The following is a 22,953-nucleotide window of genomic DNA, read 5'->3' as shown; positions in this document are numbered from 1 at the left end:
ATATTCACTTGTTTTTTGAAATGCTGCTGGGTGCCTTAAATGATATAAATCAAAGTACTCCCCAGTGCTTGGAAAGTTTGACAGGCTTTTGAAGCTGAGGACTTTTTTTTTCTTTCTGTGGAGCCCCATGGCTTGTCATGTGCTGCCATTAATTTTTAAAAATTAGACACAACTTCATGGTGTGATGATTAGAGGATTGGATCAACTCTCTTACAAGCACAGGCTGAGAGATCTGGGTGGTTTTGATTCATTTGATGATGTGTGTTATAATTGTTGCTTTTTTTAGTATTTACTCCTACTTTGCTCTAACTCATCAGTCTGTTACCATTTGTTGGCACAAAGGACAGGACATGCCTGGCTAGGATGTTTCATCATTTGAATATTAATTAGAAAAAGAGTCGTCCTTTTTCCATAAAAGTTTTACTTGCAAAAAAAGTATCTTGCTATGAAGCAGAAGAGCTGAGGTGCAAAGAAGTTAAGTGTTATAATACAAGGCTGCATTTGTTTTGGGGAGAACTGGATGCATGAAAGCCAAAGGTTTTCTTCTCCTGGTTAGCAGAACCTTCTTCCTTCTTACTTTTTAACCATTTTTCTGTGCCATTTTCCTATCAAACTTTCCCTTAGAGATAAACTCATCTTTTAGAGTTGTGAGATTTTTACTGGTGTCAAATTTGTAGCTCAGATCATTAAAAAAACCCAAGGTGCCTTGTGTTCACAATAAAAGAATTTGTATGAATGACAGCTGAGCTTGATTTACAACTTCAGCTACTGATACTTTCCTGGATTTGTGGTTTAGAAACTGTTTGGTTTGGGGACTCATCTGAGAAAATTGGTTTTGATATGTTCTGGTATGGTAAAGCTAATGTTTTCCAAAATTAAGAACTTTGAAGGAGCTGGAGAGTTTGGATGGAGGTCTTGGCTTTATTCCACGAAGTATAGATAGCAACCTATGAACATGTATCAGGAACATAAATACTATGGAAGAAACACATACGCAGGTCCACACAGTCTGGTTTTATACAGACTTTGGGGTTTTTCTTTTCTTACCCTGTTCTGTTTATTTTTCCCTCTGCCTTTTCCTCGTTCCAGATTTTTCCTCTAACGTGAGCTGCATTACTGCTTTGTGGTTTTAATTTCAAACCTTAAAATGAAATGCCACTGGAGGCACAAAGCCAGTGCCCTAAGAGGGCAATATATACCGGTCATGTTGCAGAGTAGAGAGGTGGTTTTAATTGAATTTCATTCTTGCAGAACTAGGTCATTGTTCTCTAAGGTTGTTTAAATTAAGTACAAACTAAAGCATTCTAGTTAAATTGGTCCACTGGCCATTTAACAGCAAAGGATATATTATCTTTACTGTCAAAGCTGGCATAGTTAATAGTGTAAACACAGAGTACCCCTGGGCTTTATCCTTAGAACCAGAACTTTAGGATGGGGAGCCGCTGGTGATATTTTGTGTGATTTTACACATGGAGTTCCACAATGGATAAAGCTGAGGTTTTTGTATGTAATTGTGTCACTGGATGATGGAATGACCCAGGCTGGAAGAGACCTCAGGAGCCTCTGGCTCAAAGCTTGGGCAGCACTAAGTTCAGCCCAGGCTGCTCAGGGGTTTCGCCCTCCTTGGGTCTTGAAAACCTCCAAGGATGGCAATCCCACAGCATCTCAGCCCCCTCTGAGCCCCCTTTCTCTGAATATGTACATATCATGCACTGGAAATTGGGATTTTTTTGTTGTTGTTGTTTCTAATGTTTAGTACCCTGGAAACCACTAAAACATAGTTCAGTTCAGAAGCTTGTGTAATTCAAGTGACAGTTGTTCTCACACACTTAGAAGATATAAGACACTTCTTTTTAAAAAAACCCACCTTCTTTTTTCCTCCCCAAACTGCATACAAACAACAAAAAAAGGAGAATTTCTTGAGTACTACAAAGTGTGTGACACTTTTGAAAATATACTTCTTTCTCTTGAAGGAGCATAGTAAAGCTGCAATACAAATTTTAAACAGAAGCAGTTCAGTAACAGCTTTTCACATTTCTGAGAGTAAATAAAATTATTAAATGAGAATTTATATTAATATTTACTCTGAGGCAGAGCTGATCTTTGAAGTTAACAGTTTTCTGACTCTAGAGGTGTTAATAATCAGATACCAAATAGGATTAGGAGGTAGAAATGAGTACTTTTATTTGTCTCCAGACCATTGGTACATTATGTAGATTACACAAATATAAACATAAAGGTTGGCAATCATTAAAACAGAATTTCAGATGTTGCATTTGCTTCAAAATCTTCCTGCTCATTTCTCTGTTGCTACACTCCCAATTTTCCATACTGTGAAATGGTTTTCTTCTTGTTTTTCGACCTCCCCTTTACGTAACAACTGAGGCTCTCCTCTGGAATGTATGATTTTAATATTTGATTTCTAACAATTTTAGGCACTGGTTTGTTGTGGTGAAGAAGTAACATGTTTCAGTGTATGCGTGGTTGAAATATTTTCTGGAAAGAAGGGGAAGACTGTAAATTTTAAACAAAGGTTTAATTAATGCAGTAGCACAGTCCAAAGGATTGCATGGTTAGAGGTGAACCCTAACTGAGATCCAGCTGTTTATGTAACTTACCCAACTCAAGACATTTTCTGTCTGTCTAGACCTTTAGGTTGCTCTACCAGTGAAACAGCTGGTGTCTCTTGTAAAATTTTAGTCCTGTTGGAGACCCATTTCTTGACTTTTTATTTGTGGCTTCATGGCTGGATATAAGTTTAAATTACTTCTCTGCTTTTAGGAAAACTAGGCTGTCCATCCTCTTTTCCAAAAGAGCCAACACCTTTAGAGGTTGTCCATGTATTTTGAAGTCTCTTCCTTTCTTGTGTGCTGATTTTTTCCTTGAATATTTGCTATTTTGAAGAGGTGCATTTGGATGGTTCTCTAGACCACGTCCCTGCCCAGGTCCCACTTTCTATTTGCAAGGCTGGGAGAGCTCTTGGAGGAAGAACTGAATTGACATTTGTCCCTTTCCTTCGATTACCTGTGATGAAGAACTCGGCTAAAGTTGGTGTCATGCATAATGTGCTTCATGCTGGCTGTTGCTTCTAATGCATTCTGCTCTGGTGTGCATACTTGGATTTAATCTTGCAAATATTTTTCTGAAATGTGTCTCTCAGATCTGCCAGCTGTGCCTTCCAAACGCAGAACTCCTCCAGTTTTAATGTTTCGTGATTTAATTTTAGAAGTGTAACAGTTCTGCCTCCTTTGCTTGAAGATACTTAGAAAATATATTAAATTTGCCCATTTTCCTCTGAGATTTCAATTGCAAATATCACTGAATGATGTGATCCAGGCAACTATGGTTTGGGTCTTAAGATGAACAACATTTGACATGTGCTTAGACTGTGGGCTGAGAGATTTAGGATGGACTCAGTCATCTTTTTCCTTTGAAGAGCGCTTATCATCCTTACCCAAACTGGCTCTGGGTTTAGATTTGCCCAAGATTTCCAGTTCTGTGGGCAAATGATGCTTACACAGCATGACAGCAGAGCATGGAAACTTGGAATTGTTCTCTTCTGGAGGGTCTGTAGGACAGCAGATGATCCAAATCAGAGGATGGTGGCAGTGTAGGGGATGTGTGTCCCTGGCAGCTGGAGCCCTTGGACACTTGCAGTGTCTGATGTCACCTACATTTCTAAAACCAGGGGCAGCAATATCACCACAGGACCCTTGCTGTGAGGGGCAGGGGAGGGAGCAGAGGTATGGAGTAAAGCTGGTATAGAGAAGCAAAAATTAAACATTGAAGTGCATTTCTTAGTACGCTCAGTCCTGATGCTGATCAAATATGATCTGAAGGCTCTTGTTCTGCCACAGGCAAAATCCAAGTGGGGTGAGTCCCTCAGTTTATTTACACAGAGGTACACACAAATGTGTGTACACAAGCAAGAAATTTTATATACTGAGTTTAGTCCTGTTTTGAATTTTTACTTTCTGATAGTTTTCTGAAGAAAAGGTTGATTCTTGCTGGTTTATGACAGTAGAAAAATTGTTGATATTCTACTAAATACGTATTTTCAGGTCATAGTTGCTACTTTTGTGTGCAAATGGGAGAGATTGAGTCTCTTTTTTGGCATGGTTTATCTGATTCAATTCATTTGCTCTGATGGCAGTTTTCTGGGTCTGTACATACAAAAATAATGTATTTCTGATTAGTTAACTTTCACTTAAGATTTATTTAACCTCTGGTTTGAGTAGAAATTCTTAATGAATTAAAAAAACCCTCTCAAAATCAGTGCTTTTAGTTGGCTTTGCCCAAGAAATTGAAAGTATGAATATGTATCAAAAAGGTTTAACAAGACTTCTTTTGAACACAGCTCCCCTTGTAAGCAAGAAAAGTGTCCATCATTCAGTGCCTCAGAAACTGCCTCTGGCATCCTTTAGATATGAAGGATGACAGTCACTAACACTGGTTTTTAACTGTTGGTTGGAGGAAGGAAACACCACTTCCTTATCTGCCATAAATGATCAGATTATTAAAATGAACTATGCAAACCAAAATAGAGACACAGTTTTTTCTGTAGCCCTAGAAGACGTGACTGCTGTGAAAAGCTGCTTTTTGGACCTCAGTCCTGTTTTCAGGTCGTCTTCTGGTGACTAAATTCCATGGGACTTTTCAATGCAGTTTGCCTTGGAAATGTACACAACCTGGCTTAACATGACTTTAGCATTCTTTTTGATTATTCTACTACTAACCTTTATAAAAGGAAATGCATTGGAGTAACCGTTATTTTGAGGGTTGAATCAGGTTTCAAAATTAGGTGTGTTAGACTTCAGTCATACATGTTAATTCAAAACAAAACTTTAGAGCAAATTTAGAAACTGTGACAGACTAGACTAACAGCAGTAAATGATTGTTATGGAGACCTTGAAAGGCTTTTTTTAGCTTGTTTTGATGAAAAAAGTCAGAATACCAAGGTCCCTTGCAGAATTTGAGCTGTCTGTGGTTTTTCATCCACTCTCCAAAGCATTTTATTTACTGTTTTACCCAGTGTACAGCGAAGTTAACCTGGCTGTCTCCAAGAGAGTTGGCTTCCCTTGTACTTTTCCATCTTTTGGTTGAAGCAGATTAACTGGCCAAAACAAACCAAAAATCCCTAATTCTGTGGAAAACCTGGTTGAGAAATCAAATGATAACTAATGGTGGGGAGGACACTAAAGAAGGGCTGCTCTTTTTGGTGGCCATCAATCTGGGACAGTGCTGCCCTGTGTTGTAGAGCTGCCTTCCCTGCAGCAGCTGTGCGTGCTCTCCTTCCCTAAAGCACTGAGAGTAAACCTGATTAGTCAGTAAATCACAGTAAGTGTGTTCTGTAGTCTCAGGGGTTAAGTAGTTGGAGAGACGTGATCTGAATGTTGCAGAGAAATGGATTAATTCACAATTGTTGCCAAGATACTTTAAGGAAATAACAACTTAGGTCTGTTCATTGCAGGGAGGGGAATTCATTTTGGGGTGACAGTCTGGTTAGAGGCTATATTCCCATTCATTTCCTTGAAGAGCATATCCAGACATGAAGGTTAAGGTCATAGCAGTGTTGTCATGTTCTCAACTGTTCAGTTCCTGGGTCTTTAAAATAAAATCCACCAAGGTGAAATAAGAACCTGGGGGGAGTGTACGTGCTGAGCTTAATTTGAACCTGGTCAGGTTGAGGTAACTAACCCACCATTCTGTGTACCACTGATGCGAAATTACTTTGCTTTCTGGTGAGGAAGGAACAGAAACCTTTACTAAATATTGAAAAAAGAGATTTATTCTACGAAGATCTGTGTGGATGTGAGCTGTGAAACAACAGAAGTGTAGCGCCTGCAGGCAGAAGGAACGACCTGTCACAGCACGTAGCTCCATCTTGTAGCCAGGTATTGGAATAAAGGGCTTATCAGAGGGAAAGTACAGGCACAGGGAAAGCCTAATGTCTGGCACCAGACACCCAAAAGGTTTTTAATCTATGCGAAGGAGTTGCCTTCACGACGAAAAAGGGAGAGGCGTGAGTCTCGCTGGAAAACGTGACTGGAAAAGCTTTGTTCCCTCACTCCCCCCTCCCAGCAAATTGCCTGAAAGAGGATCATACACAGTGGTGCATCATTCCTGTTATCTCCCAGTATGACTCACTGAGCCATACATAGCAGCTCTTCTTTTGAGGAGATTTCTTACCCAGAGCAAGCTGGATGTGGAAACAAAGACTCGGCGTCAGACTGTTAATGTCACTTTTGCATTAGAATTCCTTGTGTGACACATAAAAATGTCTAAAAATGGCTTGACTACCAATGCCTGTGTGTATTAAACAGGTATTGTCAGGTTAAAAATCCTCAGTTGTTGTCTCCTGCTTGGATGCTCTTATTTTGATAGTATTTATATATTTTTGGGCACAAGAATATATGTTGATTGCACTAGCAAATTATTGGATATTTCAGTGTTTGGATTGCTGGTAATGCAATGTAGCAGGTGGCTTTTGGAGCATGCTTTAGGCTCTTTTTATTCTGTGTTTTTTTCTCCCCTTTATTGCCCAATCATACCCCAAATTAATTCTCTGTGATTTCTTTCTGTTCTCTTTTAGTTGTAAAGAAACTGATTGTGACATCCAAGTAGGGCTTGTAATATTGATCCCTTTTAAGATCCTTCTGTCCTTCTTTTAGAAAAATCGTTTTTCTGGAATGCCAACAGCATCATCCCTCCATATTGTGCATTAATTTAGTACCTTGTACTTCTTTTCTTGCCAAGAAAGGCCAGCCAAGGCTTTCTTGAAGGTTTCAGTGCCTGCTGCTGGACCAGCCTCTGTGTCCTTATCCCCAGATGAACTCCAGCCTGAGGATCCAGAGCTGTTTTCCTGGTGCTGTTGCCGGCGGCACTTTTGTTCCCTGTTCATTGCTGTAGTAGAGCACTGGGCTGTTTGTTTATGTTGCATGTTTGTTGACTCAGCTCCCAAGATTTTGAAGTATGCACTGGGAAGCAAGGAGTTCTTCCCTGTGTTTTGGGATATGGGTAACGTATTAACGAAGCTGTGTTAGTAAAGAAATATTCCTGTGTTCTGTTACAGGTTTTGGGATTTGAAGTTGATACGGTGAACTCTGTCCAGTTTTCAAACCACACAGGTAAAATTTTACAGATACTACTCCACAGTCACTGAACTCACTCAGCACTCACCCATGACAGTGGAGAGGACATTGGTTTCATCTTTTCACTCACATTTTCACGATACAGGATGGAAATGTAATGTTCATGTTTTGATTCAAGTCTCTCAGAAGCCTGGATATGGGAGTAGGGCATTGATACAATGGATGTAGTAATGTCCTCTTCTGCCCTTCAGAATGACTTTCTTTTGTTAGGCAGTAATCTAATTAACTCAGATAGTGAAATAACACAAATACAGCCATTTACACAGCCAGACTCCTAAGGGAGTCTTCAGATGTTTTCAGTGAGTTATGCCCTGTGAGAGTCATAGTCCCATTACCAACCCAAACATCAAAAGCATACTGAGGTAGACCCAATGTTTCCTCTCTATGTGTCCAGCCAGATGGCTCTCAAGTATCCCAAAATTTCATCTTGGTGGGAAGAAGGGTGTTAATACATTTGGGTGTATTTTTGTTGAAGCTCTAAGCCTGAATGCAATGCAGTCACCTAAGACATTCAGACTTCCTAATACTCACAGTGCTAGAGGACTTTATTTCTTAAAAGAAAGCTGAAATTTATATTTATTTTAGCAATACCTTTCATCCATAAAGGAGCTCCAAGTGACTTGCTATTTTTGGATCACTGGAGACACATCTGCTGTCTTGGTGGTGGCAGGTTGTTTGAGAGGAGAGTTACTCTAGATAGAGAAAATCTACAGGTGTCTTCAGAAAATAATCTGGGAGCAAATTCTGACTTTAACATCTTAGAAAAGAGCAAAAGTTGCTTCTGACAGAGAAAAAAGAAGGCAAAAGTTGAGGTATTTTTCTAGTATCTACAGGTACAGCTCTATTAGTAAACTACTAATTTTTGGAACAGAGATCAGTCTCTTACTCTGTTGAACTTCATGCAGCTTTCAAAAGGTTGTAAGATGCCTATCATAGAAGGAATTTAGTGCCACCTTGGGAAGAAGAAATTAATGTTTCAAAGGTAGCTTGAAAGCTACCTCTGCTTGTTGAGGAAAGGCACAAAAGGTAATAATTAAACAAGGGAACAAGGCCTTTCCTGGCTTAGGCAGAAATCTGCTTATTTTGCTTGTACCCTTTGGCACAGTACAAAGGTTCTCTTGTGTTTTTCAAAGATGCTTCGATGTGACTTCTGTTTATTTAAAGAATGTACTTAGTTTTGGAGTTTGGGATTTTCTGTTGTTTGGTTTCAATAGCTGGGTAAAACTGTTGTAATCTTCCAGAAATTAAGCAATTTTCTCATGTCACATTACTCAGTGCTTGAAATGCATGAGTATGTGTTGTTTGTTGGCTTTCTGTTTCAAGAGTAAATCAGCTTTATAGGGTGTTGAAAGAGCTTAATAGAGGTTTTATTGACCATAAACTGAATGTGTCTGAAGGTGGGAAAATTACATTACTAGTAGGGTGACCAGGTTCTTAAAACAAAAAAGAAAGAAGATTTTAAATTTGTTTTTAATAGTATCACAGCCAAGGAAAGGTTACCAGTGTTTCATTCAAGGTTTGGCAGACAGTGGAAGGAACGACAAATTAGTGGTTCCTCCTCCCACAAGAAGACCAAAATGAGCATCCCAAACCCAAAAATAGCTCAAATATGACAAGTCTTTAAAATACTGGAACTACTCCTGATGTTTAGGAATCACATTTTGCAGGTTTTTTTCCTATAATTTTGGGGTTTTTTTACTAAATCTGTTAAAAAATCCCAAAGTTTGCCACACAACCTCATGGTTTAGGGAAGCAGAGCTTGTGTCTGGCACTGTCCTGCAATACACAGGCATTGTGTGCTGGGTGAATGGGTGAAGGGAACTTGATTTTCCTATAAAAACAAAATTTTACAAGAACCATTTCTGTCGTCATCATTAAAGCTGGAGGACAGACTCCTCCTTCAAAATCTAGCTGTGAACTTTAGTTTCTGAAAGAATGCCAGGGGAGCACAGGTAGAAGAATGTGTGGGGTTTTGGACGTGGTATTCTTTCTTTCCTTCTTTCCTTTTTTCCCTGTTTTTGAGTTTGGAATTAGCAGCGAATGAAATGCAGAGAGAATTTATGACTAACAGACTGGTGAATCATTATTGCTCTTTTTTTGCCCTGTCTATAAATTAGTAAGATACCACAGGCCTCTTTCTGCTGACTCCTGCTCAGAAAATTGAGCTTTCTTTAGTCTCTGATAATCCTGAAATTCAGAAAATGGGCTTTGAATCAGTGCCCCTGGGAGAACAGTTTGTCATGTTGCTTCGTGAGGAACTTTAGTGATTAGAGTGACTCACACTTGAGTGGCATCATGCTTCACATACAAATAAAAGAAGCTGTCATGCAGCCTGCAAAGACTGTGCTCTTTATCCTATATGAATATACTGTTTGCAGAAGCTTCTCCTCATCTGATGTGCAAAAAGAAAAATCTAGATTTGTTTTTAATTGTCTAATTGATTTTTTTGGGGGTGATGTCCAGTTTTGTTTCTCATTGGTAGGTTTATTTTAAGCAATAATGTGCTTACTCTGCCATCCAAATCCTACCTTTGAAACAGCTCCAGAACAAATAACCTGGGGTTTTTTCTGTTACTTTTCTTTTTATTCTTGAGCACTTTTGGCTTCCACTTCGTGGGTGGGCAGTAGGTGGTTGGGTTGGCTGGTTGGTTTAATACATGAGAAATTACAATTATGTCTTGGTGTGATTCTGCACAGTCTGCCTGCCCATGTGCAGTCACTCACCCCTGCAGGTGCAGGGCAGAAAGAAAAGCTCTCCACTCTTGCCTGACACTGGGAGCATTTCACTTCCACACTGTGACCAGCTGTAAAAAATCCAGTGGGGAATTTGGTACTGAGTTTCTGGTTTTATTGAAGGCCTCCTGGTAGCTACAGATGAGTCATGTGTTGAGAGCAGGTTGTCTGCTGGAGTTTGCAATGTGAATTTTGTGACACAGCTGGGCCCAGATTGCCTGTACGTCATGTGCCTTAAACACTAGAACTTTCTTCCTTTTTCCTGTGTGAAATTCTTGGTTACTGAAGCCACTTGGAATAGTTTTGCAGGGAGCACCACAGGAGGAACTCAAACCTCAGAACAGAATGTTCTGGGTTGGAAAACAAAGGAATCTTACATGCTATACCTAAATGGTAGCTTGTTTTGTTTTGCTGTTTGCTTGTTGTTTTTGATCAGCTGGGGTTTTTTTTCCCCTTCTGATGTGACTGCTACTTCCATTTTCTTCCTTCCTTGTTTTTAAAAGTAATTAAATACATTCCAAAGGAGGGAAAAAAAAGCAGAGGAAGGCAAGAAAGAAAAGCATGTAAATTCATCTTGGGTGCAGTATTAACTGCCTCTCTTGGTTTTTTTTTTAATTTTTTTTTTAATTTTCATACAGTTGAATGAAGACATTTCCTTGGAGACTGGTAAATATGTTCATCATTTTAGTGACATGGGGCATCATGTCTTACTTACTTTTCATTGCCTTATCTGCTAAAAGCAAATAGATAACATCTAATTTCAATAAAAGACCATAACATAGATAAGCAGAAGGGGCATAAGGTTGTTTAAGCATTTATGTTCATCTGTGTGTTTAAAATTATTACAGATTTGGGGGACTAATGCAGTCAGTCTGAACCAAATGGTGTTTTGGAGAGCTGTGTCATGATTTGCAGTGTTCTCTCTGCTCTCTCAGACCAGCACTGAGGAGAATTATTTGGTGGTTTTGTACCCAAAACAAGGAAGACTCAGCTTTCTTCCTTTTTGTCTTTCCCCTTTCAAGATAGTCCTGCTTCCTGGGACCCCAAGGTATCCATCTTCCAGTTAGTGAAACCCTTTTTGACATGAGTGACTGGCTTTTTCTTCTGTGTGTCTGCTTTTTGGTGTTATATTCCACCAGGAAAGTAGGATAAATGCAGGGTCACGGGATTTTCCCCTTGTTTGTCATGTTACATGAAATTACCCTGGGGAAAGAGCATAGGGGGGTTCCCATCTTGCTGCCAGTTTTGATTTGGTTTGATTCTTACATGAACATAATTCAGTTCCTACTGACATCACAGTTCTCTGCAGCTCCAGTGAAGGCATTCCCTTTTTTTTTCTTATGTCTCAATAGCTATGGCTTCCCTGAGAGCTTCCCTAAGGCTTTTTAACTCTGGCTGTCATGTAGTTAGGCTTTAGGTTATATTACACGTTACCAGGTGATAAAAAAGGTCCTCAGTGTGGAAGTCATTGTTACAGAGCTCAGACAGTGTCCCTACCCCATGTGGGTGACACCAGTTCCTGAGCTAAGCTGGGCTGCTGCCTAACGTTGAGTTTTCGTATTTATCTCTCTGCCTCAGTGGAGGATCAGTGTAACATAAACCCTGTGCATTGACCATTTAAGACAGCTTGACATGGGAAGGTGAACTTTTGCTTAAATAGTGAATTTACAGGGTCTGTGTAGGAATGGCTCCTGAAAGTATCCAGGTTGTCTGTTGTTGTTTCTTGGCAATCTATCATAATTATTTTTATGGCCCTGTGTAAGATAAATGTCAGCATTTTTGCCTTGATTCTGGGTGAAAAGTGCACCCAGTCTCCTTGATGGCCACCGTGGAAGGAATCTGTTGTGTCCTTGTCCCTGTTCTGGCTTTGCAGTGCTGCAGAGACTGGGGAAGAGGAGAGGGCAGATTATTTCTCTGTGATGCTCCAGATGTGACAGAATAAACATCTGCATTTGTGTTAAACCAAGTAATGGATTCAGGTGCAGTCAGAGGTTCTGCATACCCTTGGGGCTGGGCCTGTGCTGATGGGGGCTGCAATGAAACTACAGAAATCCCTCACTTCGACCCTTTCTTCACAGGGACTTTGTGAAAAGCATTTTCCTGGGAGGGAGTCGTGGTGGCTGATGTGAGTCAGGCCCCCAGCCAGCTGGCAGCGAGTCGTGTTTTAGAGGCTTGGCCTTTGTGAGCTGAGGAGAGCAAAATGATCCATCTGCTCACCATGCTGTGGGTGTATTTGCATTCATAAGAAGGAAAACTGAAAAATGTGCTTATCCCAGGCTCTGGGCACCTTTTGGCAGCCACTCTAATAAGTCAATTTAGAGTGATAATCAAAGCCAACAGTTTTCATCACTGAATTTTCTAACTGCAAGAGCAGAAGTTAAACAAAATACCATTGTCTTTACACAGGGGAGGTATAGAAGAAGATACCTCATTAAGCTTTCCCTTTTCCTGATTCCAGTTAATAAAAAGATAAGCTCTTTAACAAACAGTGAATTTATGGAGATTGGAAGAGTTAAATTGTGAATGCCTAATCTAATATCCTGGAGGAAGCGCCATCCTTACATACAAGGGAGTGATTGGTGCCATCTAGATGGGGCAGGCTTTGATGACAAGGTGCAAGGTGCATTTACATTTTTCAACAAATATTTAGATTCTGTTAAGGGAGATACATTTTTTTCCTTGGAATTGGCTGCCATGGACCTTGGTCCACTGTTGGCTGAAATCAGTTGAGTTTATCGCAAGTAACTTCACCTTCCATCTGCTTCTCTCAGCTGAGTATATTTGCTTGCAATTCTTAGAGATCATTCAAGGATGAGAGTATATGGATATTGTTTATCTGTCTGTAGTGTCTTTCTGCTACTCATTTCCTCCTCCAGGATCCTCAGCACTAAAGCTGTGCTGTTTTTGGAAGAAAGTCTGTCAGATGACACTGTATGTTTAAAGAGCATCCATGGCAGTGTTCTGCTGTGGTCAGTCTGTGTGTGACATGCAGGTCCCAGCGAGTGCTGTATCTGATGGGTGCAGGCCTGTGTCCAAACAGATCTATAAGCCTGTTAGGATTGTCATCTAACTGCCAGTATTTCCTTTTTTTAATATATAGTACAAAATAACAAAAGTAGATTATACTGACACCCTCCTCCACTAAAGTCGAAAACATACGTTTTTCCTCCTCCACACAGGAAAGGGATAGTTGCAAAAGCTCCATGGGAAATCTTGCAGGAGCCTGTGTGTGCTCAGCTTGATTTGCTGGTAAATGGACACTCTCAGACTGCAGTGTAGTCACTCCAGTTCCTTTGGGAGGCAGAGATGCTAAGGAGAAGTTGGGCACATTAACTGTTCTGCTGACAGCAGCTTTCATTCAGCAGCAGCATTTCGCAGGAGAGGACGTGGCGGTGCTTCCTGGTGCTGATGTTTGATGTGGTCCCTCCACGTGTATCATCTGTGTGATCTGAAATAGAAAATTCATCTCTTGAAAAATGACCTGGTGTTTGCTTTGCAGGCTATGCCCACTGGAAGGGTCAGGTGTTGAATTCAGATGAGCTTCATGAACTTTACGAAGGACTTAAGCTGAACAAGGTCAACCGGTACGATTATGTGCTCACAGGTGAGAAGAGCTTGTTCCCTGGAGTTCCCAGGAGATGTAAACACAAATAAAGAGATGTAAAACATATCCCTCACTGCTGCAAACCAACCAGTTAAAATTTCACCTGTGTATTGTAGTCTGAACTGGCTCGTGCTGTTAAATTTGTAACAGCCAGAGTTCTCCAGCCTGGAGGTTGTAACTGGGTAGGTAAATTGATTCCCTTGTATAATTTACAGGTTTGTACAGGCCAGTCATGTACAGGCACACTTAATATTTTGGGAGTGCCTCTACTGGAACAATGGATGAGGAAATCAGAATATTATTTTTAAATTTATTAGGAAGACATGAGTTTAACCCTTTCTCCTAAGTCTGCAGTACTAGCACCCTGTGGTACTGCAGCATGATTTTATGAAAAGTTGTCTGTCCTTGATTTTTTTACTTGATCTTTAAGGCTTAGTGCTTTGTACACTGGGCAAAGTATGAATAGAGTTGGGTTTTGGTTTTGACTCTGTCATATATCTTGATTTTTTGGTCTTGTTACTGTGTAGGTCATCTGAGTGAATACAGTCCTGCAGTGTTTTCCTTTGCTTGCACAGGGTGTAAAGTGTGCATAAATACAAGCAAGGAGAACTTCTTGTAGAATACTTTATAGAAAGGAGAGATTCTGCAAGAAGTTTTTATTAAAAATTGCTTCTCACCCAATTCCTGCTTCTCAAAAGTAGGTTACTGATCAGATTTCACCTCTGGTGTGCCTCTGGTTTGGATAACAGTATCAATTTCTTACAGCAGTGAACAGGGACTTTTTAAAGGTAGGCAGAAATACATCACCAGATTTGATTGATTTCATGGCTTCCACATGTAGGAAAGTTCTTTCTACACAGGAAAAATTGGAAATTTCAAGTGCTTGGATTATAACCCCAAAGCAGTCATTCTGGCTTGGAGGGTGTGGCATGCCCAAAGAGTTATTGTCAGCGTTTTTTCAAGGAATATCTCCAAAATAAAGAAGACTGAACAGCAAATAGATTTAACTAACGTTAAGAAATTAATTTTGGCATAAGTGGGTTCTTTGTTATTGAGAAATAGACAAACACCTTTTCTTTCCTGGAAGGAACTCACAAAGAGGACATATCCAGGAAAAGCACACTGTATTGTAGGAATTTTCAGGAGATGTTAGTGTGCAAAAATTATAAATAATATTTGAGTATTCTTTTAGCTGAAATGTTACTTTTTATTTCCCTTCCAACTCTTGGAAAAGACCTCTACACCTTTCCTATCACTGGCAAAATGGATATAAGAGATCAAAAATGGTAGAAGGAAAATAGAAATCTTCAGCAAAAAGGAATTTTGGAGAAAAAGGGAATATTTATTAATATATCTTTTAAAATAGGGTATTTGTGTGTTGTTCACGTTTCTTTTAAAATCTTATTTGCTGTAGCCATTTTCAGTATGGACAAAAAAAGGCATGGGTAGAAAGAGCAGTGATTTCTGAACATCTAATAACACTTTCTGTGTTTTAGTCTTCAGCTGCACTGTGGCTGAACTTAAAATTCAGTATCTTTCATTCAGGACCAAAAGTCAGATATTTCTCTTCAAATAGCCCTTCACTATAGTGCACAACTACTTTGTACCTCAAACAACCTGGGTATGAGTATTTAAACACTGAAAAGCAATTTATCAAAAGGTGGGATTTGACTGTTAATTGTCTGATGACTGTAGATATCTCAGCTGAGATTAAAATTACTGTCGTTAGGCCAATTATACAAAGTAACACTCCATGAGCTTTTTGTGACTGTTATTTGTAGATCTTGATGTATTTGTTTCATTTACAGTAAGACAGTCAAGGTAGGAGATAAATTCCAGTTCAGTGTAACTGTTTTAAACACCTCTGTCAATGCTGTTGATCAAACTCAGCCTTATTTTCCAGCCAGTCTGCCATCACAGGTCATTTAAAAAATAAAATCTTTGCTTGACTCTTTTGACTGATTATCAGCGTTTCATGGATAAAAACCAGCATTTTGGCAAAAAATCTTTTCCATTTCTCTGCAGCACCTAAGAACTGATCAATTTTGCAAGTTAAAAAAAAAACAACTCCAAAATCTGCTTTTTAGGTGTACTTTAAAATATTTTATTAGAATGGACATTTCCAAGGACATTGAAAGATGCTACCTTGCTAAAAATAATAGTATTAAATCACAGAATTACAAAATATCCTGAGTTGGACGGGACCCACAAGGATCATCAAGTCCAGCTCCCAACCCTGCACAGCACCATCCCCAAGAAATGAACTACAATAAATTAAAATCAAATTGATAATTAATGAATGTTGTAACTAAAGTTATACATAAATATATAAATTAAGAAGCATCTATAAAATCTAAAAATTAATGGTTAAATAAGAATATTGTGATGCTAGCATTGTGATTGGGGCCTCGAAATACAGTAAAATATTTCCAGCTTATTTCACTGCTCAGCCTAAAAGATAGGAACTGTTTTGGTATTTTGGATATTGCTCTAAAATAGTCAAGGTTAAATCTCTGTTGCATTAATGTGTTGGACTCTTATCAGCATGAACATTAATAATAATAAAAAGTTGCTTCAAGCCAGAGTGTGAAGAAAGTATATGGAATTTAAAATGTTTACTGCATGAAAAATAATATTGATCAAAATACTGTTTTTATCAAAAGGAATGTTTTTTCCTTCTAGCCTGACCTTTGTTTATTTATGTTCAGGCATTTTGAAGTTATATGAGTCTTTCATATACAACATTCTTAGTAAATGGATTTTTTAAGGTTATACTTGTAGTTGTGCAAGCACCGTCTGAATTTGTCTTCCAACCTATTATTCCTGAGTCAACTACTGAAATGCCTTTGTTCTAAAAATACTTTTATCCAAAGGATGAGAAGTATGCAGCATTCCTATCCAAAACTAAAAGCAGAAAAAATGTTCATGAGAATAGACTTCAAAGGTGTCTTTTTTATTTTCCCAAAGGGTATACAAGAGACACATCGTTTCTGGCAATGGTGGTGGATATTGTCCAGGAGCTGAAACAACAGAATTCTGACCTCGTGTATGGTAAGGATGTGCTTTATAATCCTTTCTGCTTCCTCACTGGGTATGCTCATCTTTTTCACATCTTAGGATGAATACACTGGTCTGATGTTATGCAGCATTTCTGGTCTGGCTGGAGCCAGCTGGGCTTTCAGTGATGTTTATTTCAGCTTTAGGTGTTGAGGGAGTTGGGTTTTTATCTTTCTGATTTGCTGCTTTTCAGTGTGTTTGTTGCATTATGCCATCCAGAGGAGAGTGTGCCTTGAGGACTGGTTGTCTGTATCCAGGAGAAGATAAAAATCCCAGCCAGCTGCTGCTGCTGATAGTTGAGAGGCTGTGTGTGCTGATAGCTGAAGCCTCTCCCTGATTTCCAAGTCAGCCAAAGCAGGACAGACTCTCCCATGTTGCCCTGCCATGGTTCCATGTAACATCCCAGAAATGTCCAACTTTGCCTCATAAATTCTGTGATTTACCTTAAACTCCAGGGCTTTTTAAGCTCTGGTGCTTTCTAATATTCCCTAAGACTACCCAGGGAGCAAAAGGCTCCAGCAGCTGTTGTCACTAACATCATATCAGACTTCAACCTGTGAGAAAAGATTTGTTCTCTTCCCTTCCTTCCTCTCCCAAGTGTTACAGGAATTTTGAACATAACAAGCATTGGCTTGAATTGAGCAAAAGCATTCAGAGTGACAGGGCAAAGTCAGTGAGGATTTAGTGGGATTAAAAGGTAAGAATGATGGTTTGAGCTGTCATCTTTAAGCTCAGTAAACAGTGTGGCCAGGAAGCATCTAGAATGATTGGCAGGATTTGCAGGCTGTTGTACTGAGCAGTGATACCTGCCTTAAAATTAACAAAGCATAAGTCTCATTTAGCAAAATACAGCAGAGAAATCTTGTCTGGGTTCTGTTACTTTTTAGCCTTTATTAACACTGTTCTGTTGTCAGGTTCTCCAGAGCATTGTGTGAAAGCTAAAGACTCAGTTGAAAGAGACATCTCACTGTGTAGAACAGGAAGAAAGTGGTCAGGTGGTGAGATCACAGCGAGGCTTCTAAGATCCTGTATATTTAATAAATAGATTAGAACGTAAAGAAAATACTTTAAAATGTAAAACAAGTTGCCCTCTTTTTACTCATAGAAACTTCCTGAAATACTGATTGGACATTGATTTGTTATCTTTGGATATGTATTTCTTTTTGATCTTGCTTAAAGATCTTTTAATACAATGAACAATGTTCCTTTTTGAAGTGCAATGGTAGGCTATTTCCATCCTCACTGAGGACACTTGGAATGTGTTGTTAATACTGCTGGTGATCCAGAACCTGTGCCAAACATGTGTTAATATCATTACACCAAGTATGACTCTATGTACTTTGGCATGAATTTTCTTATTGTTTCATTATAGTAGTTCCTTTTTTTAATATACACACAGCATTTTGGTGTATACATTTGGCACGTATTTTTTTACACTGAAGTAAAAATAGAACACTTTTCAGAGCTGTTAGCTTCTCCCATGTTTCTCCCTGCCATACTACCATTCCAGACAACTTTTTAAGACACATGACCTACTCTTTCAGAATTGGCAGCCACCAAAGTTCAGTGTGCTACAAGAGCTGTGGGAGTGTGTAAGCTTTGAGGTGCTCAGTACTGTTCCATAGCCTCAATTTACCTGTTTTCTGAAATTTTCCCCTCCCTTCAGGGTCTTTATAACTGTACCCTATTTCTAAACCTAAATTTTTTCTTTTACAGTGTGTGATCCAGTGATGGGTGACAAGTGGAATGGAGAAGGCTCTATGGTTAGTACTCCTCTGTTTGGATTCTCTGTGTAGTGAATGTTTGTTACATAAAGATGTATAAAGATTTATTAGTTGTTAAACCACAAAACTAAGGTACTTTACCTAAGTGTGGCTTTAGATCCCACATCAAGTAAATTTGTACTTAATTTTCTTGTATTTGAATGAGCTTGGTATCAGGAAAGAATGACAACTGCACAGCCTTGGGATTATTTCTCTCCTGAGACAACAGAGGGAATACAGACCCTGTCCACAGGAAAATATCCCCCTGCTCCCCATCCTTGTCTCACTGGAGTCCTCTCTGTCAAGAGCTGTGTTTTGGCTGGTAGCCTGGCTGCCATTGTCAGTCATCCTGGGAATTGACACAGCCCTGGAACCTAAATGAAGATGGCTTATTTCATGTGGGATCTGACAGGTGTTGGGCACTGGGCTGTGGTCAGTGACAGACAGGTTCTGTGTACCAATATCAGGCTGCACTCTGACAAAAAACCATTTTTGATGAAAAATTTTTGAACAAAATAGTTTGGTTTGGAGGTAAGGACATGAGTCAGTTGGGACGCTGTGTTTCTTCATGCTGCTGTGTCACCTTGGTGAGAGAGAACTTGAAAGTTCTTCACCCAGGCATCACTTCCTTTTAATGCTGCCAGTTTAGGTCCATCTGCTTAGAAATGGTGCTTCCCATCACCTCCAGGGAAGAAAGGGCTGTTGGTTACAGTGTCCCCAGCTGGGGGATGCTCTGGCACTGCAGTTGCAGAGCTTGGAGCTGTCAGGTCACTCGGTGGCAGCAGGGGTGGTGGATGAGGGAAGGAGAGTTGCAGTCCCACATCTCAGATGCTGCTGACAACTTTTGACACTGTTTTTTCTCCCCAGTATGTGCCCAAGGATCTCCTGCCAGTCTACAGGGACAAAGTTGTACCTGTTGCAGATATAATCACTCCTAACCAGTTTGAAGCTGAGTAAGTGCTTATTTTCTTTTATAGCCAAATAAACTTGGGGAAAAAAGCAGGAAAGACTGATACCTCTTAATTTTATTTGTCTCAATATAGTGCCTTATGTATGTATGTGTCAGGTTTTGGGTTTTAGCTGTTAGTTTCAAGTGGTGTTTTTCAGATAACCTCAACTGCTGCATGTTGAAACCAATAAAAAACCCAGGAGTTATATGAGGAAAAGATTCTTGTTGTTTTCTCCAGTCTCTCATTTTCATGATTATTTCTTGTTATCACCAGAGGCCTGTTTCTAGGACAGGTTAAAAAAATACCTTCCCCATCCTTACCCATGACTATGAAGATTTTTATTATGTGCCAGAATGTCAGAACTGAAGTAGTTTGGTTCAACCCCGCCCAAAATTAGATTCAGAAATACCTCCATGGCAACATCTCATAGGAGCTACAAATTCAAATGTCTCCTGCCTGTCCTGGCTACCCAGCTGTGACTGGTCACGAGATAATCTGTGGTGATGCAGCACAGGCTGTCCTCCTTAAGGGGAGGGAGCAGCTACATGGGAGAGGGTGGGAAGACCCTTCCTTGTGAGGGAATTTTTGTGATGTAGGGATCTCTGCAGGAGGCAGGGTAGGACTGCTGTGAGCAGCACTGTGTGTCTGTGCACGTAGCCTTTACCGTGGAGCTACAGATGGCTTAGGCCTGTTTGGTGCAGTCCAAGCTTTCCTCCTTTGAAAGGGCAATCAGTCACTGCCTGGAGAACTTGTGCTCTTTTAAGGTTTCTGTTTCATTCTCAGGTTACTCACGGGCAGGAAGATTTACACGGAAAAAGATGCACTGGAGGTAAGCAGGCAAAGGGTGGGATGTGTGAGGTCTCTTTCTGCATTCCTGCCTGCAGTGCTGCACTTTGCAGTTTGTCTTTAACCTTGGAGTCACTTTGGCCTCTGTCCTTTCCATATGTTTATCATTAAAGCTCCTACACTCCAGGCACAAAACATTTCCTGGTTTAGTGTCAGACTTCTGAAGAAACTTCCCAAAAGAGCTCCAGATAAAGGGATTACAGTGATTATGAGTACATCTCTCTGAGCTTGCTTTCTGCAGTGAAGGAGGAGTGGCAGCAGCACACATGGCAAATGCCCAGACACTGCCAGCAGCTCTGTTATTACTATATTACTTGGTTGGGGTGAAAACCCAGGGGACCACGGGCATTAGGAACCTGTTTGGGGCTCTGCTGTCCACACTCAGCAATGCTGAGTGTGAGGACAGCTTTTCCTCATTCTTGCAGATAAATCCAAAGCATTGACAGCTGCTGTCATTACCATGTGGAGATGATAGATGGCCTGCAAATATATTGCATCAAGGTGTAAAGGTTTGCTCTTTCACACAAAGTGAAGAAAATAAAAAGCTGTGGGAGGACAAAATAGAAATACAATTTCATTGATGTCTTGAGAAGGGCTGAGCTCTTTGTTTTGTTGACTAGTCAAGTGCTTTCAGAACGGACTGATGTTATTCCCTCCAGTTTGGTTTTGAACTTCAAAAGAACACAAAATCTTTAAACAAACAGCAGCTGCAGTGGCACCCTGGAGAGTAGCTGGGGGTCTGTCACCCCAAATGTTTGTTGTTTTTTTTGCTGTAGCAATGTCAGACAACATGGATTGGTCACCATCACTTCACAGCAGGAAGCAGCTACAGAGAGCTCATCTCTCTGAATTTCCACTGCCCCAGTTTTATGTTACCCCACTGTGCTGGGTGAGGGTGATGAGCTGTGCTTCGTGCCACTGGCTGCTAGCTGCAACTCAGTTCTTCTGTTCTCATCCTCACCAGTGGAACCAGAGTCTTGAGGAGAGCATCATTAGCTGAGCAGCCATTAGTTTTAGATTTGCGTATTTCAGCTGTGAACATGAGTTGCATGTGCTAAAGAGTTTTGCCAATTAGTCTTCTGACTGATTCATGCCACAGCTCTGATTTGTGATGGGCTTTAAAAAAAATCTCTCCCAAAGAGAGAGAATTGTACTTAGAAATGGAAACATTTTTAAAGCAGTTGTTTGCAGGATATTATATTTTAATCTGTCTGTCTTTCCAGCTGCATGTCATATATGGGTCTAGTAATAATCCATGCTGGAATTTGTCCCCTTTGGAGGTGGTAGGAATTCTGGCGTTGATTTCCATGGTTTCATGCTTGCTTTCCTTTTTTTTAAGAAGACTTGTGATGACAGTAGTGTCTTCTAACATAAAATAAAGTATGATGTAATATTAATGTAGAAGGGACTAAGTCCTAAAACTAGAAATAGTGGAGATTAGGATCCTGGTGAATTGTGACTGAGAAATGAAATTTAGTTTAATATTACTGCACAGATTGATTGTGTCAGTGTATGCTGGTGGATTTACTGCTTCTTTAAAACCCAGCTGGTGCCTGTGCAAAGAGGTCTGACAGCTGAAGAAACTTGGAGGCTTAGACAAGAAAGAAAAGCAATAAAGTATTAAAAAATAGCAGAAATAAATCCTTATCCTTCAGCTGCTCATGAGTCACAGCTAGCCTGAGAGGATTTTTAGTTAAACTCTTCTGGGAGAATTAATATTTTATCCATGTTTTATACTAAACTCATTACTGAAGTCATTCTTTTTTCTGTGAAATCAAAATCACTTTTGTCTGTAGCAACCAATTATGATGTCAGAAGTAGAGTATTAATGAGTTTAAGTGAGGAACAGACAGCGTGGAAATATATCTGCAAAGGTATATAATTTACAGCTGTAGTTTGGGGGTTGAAACAGAATGAGAAGATTGAGACAGACACACTTGTGCCTCTGATTTAGGTTTTTTTAATTTTTGCTAACTCTAAAAGTAGTAGCTAAATAAGATTTCATGACCTGGAGTTCTTAGCTTTCTAGCAAATGCTTCAAGATGCCAGCTCAGGTGCATGTATCTGTATATTCATTCTCTTATTCTTTTGATAATATGTTCTGAAAACATGGTTCAGGCAAAAATTCTGATCACAGCTGAAACAGAGCATTCTTTCCAGAGGAGCATCCAAAGATAACACAAACAGAGATGCTTGTATATTTTAACAAGTGTGTACATTTAGATGTGGATGTTTTCATTCCCCTATTTCAAAGTAATGGCCCTAATTCAAATGGATTATTTGAGTAGAAACTGGTTTTTTCTCTTTACAAAAGATGCCAAAATAAGGTGCTTGTTAAAAACCCGCAGTACTATGAATGAAAGTGTAACCAACACATACTGCAGTCACTGATTCCTGCCTTTTTGCATGTTGAAAGGTAATGGATATGCTCCATGCCATGGGACCAGAGACTGTGGTGATCACAAGCTCAGATCTACAGGCACCTCTAGGAAATGACTACTTGATTGCTCTGGGAAGCCACAGAAAAAGTAAGTCAAGAGCTCCTTCCTTACCTGTGCTCTCTTTTAACCTGTCTGTGCTTGCTGTTACTCCTTGAAGGAATAGTTTCATCAGGCCCATCTGTAGTGCATGGAAGGAGCTCAGATCCCCAAGTGAAGACCTCCTACAGTAATATCAGGGAGTAGTAAGACTGGGACTGCTCCATGAGGAAAGACAAGAGCTGAGAGTGATTGTAGCACAGGCAGGACTCTGTCCCTACCCATGGGGCACAGACCCACAGGACCTGAATAAGGTGAGCAGGACAGGGGGGTGGTGGCAGACAGGTCTGTTTGACAGTCCAGAGTACGAGAG

The 22,953-nt window shown here is 39.9% G+C and overlaps 1 protein-coding gene across 1 annotated transcript in view; it reads left to right on the top strand.

Moving 5' to 3' along the window:
• The window catches only part of LOC121672921 (pyridoxal kinase-like), a 34,050-nt gene extending 11,170 nt beyond the window's left edge, over positions 1-22,880 (top strand). Inside the window, exons 2-8 of the mRNA XM_042045846.1 lie at positions 7,073-7,127; positions 13,383-13,487; positions 16,455-16,538; positions 18,261-18,307; positions 19,175-19,260; positions 20,041-20,086; positions 22,520-22,880. Of these exons, the coding sequence (XP_041901780.1) occupies positions 7,073-7,127; positions 13,383-13,487; positions 16,455-16,538; positions 18,261-18,307; positions 19,175-19,260; positions 20,041-20,086; positions 22,520-22,699 (603 nt within the window). The 3' untranslated portion in view covers positions 22,700-22,880. The remainder of the gene's footprint in view (positions 1-7,072; positions 7,128-13,382; positions 13,488-16,454; positions 16,539-18,260; positions 18,308-19,174; positions 19,261-20,040; positions 20,087-22,519) is intronic.
• The last annotated feature ends 73 nt before the right edge of the window (positions 22,881-22,953 follow it).

Source organism: Corvus kubaryi, unplaced genomic scaffold (genome assembly GCF_017639235.1).
Source record: "Corvus kubaryi isolate FWS band 111438036 unplaced genomic scaffold, C.kubaryi_AGA036_p1.0 65042, whole genome shotgun sequence".
Classification (NCBI taxonomy): Eukaryota; Metazoa; Chordata; class Aves; order Passeriformes; family Corvidae; genus Corvus; species Corvus kubaryi.
Note: the sequence above shows the minus strand (reverse complement) of the source record. Positions and strands in the feature narration are given on the sequence as shown.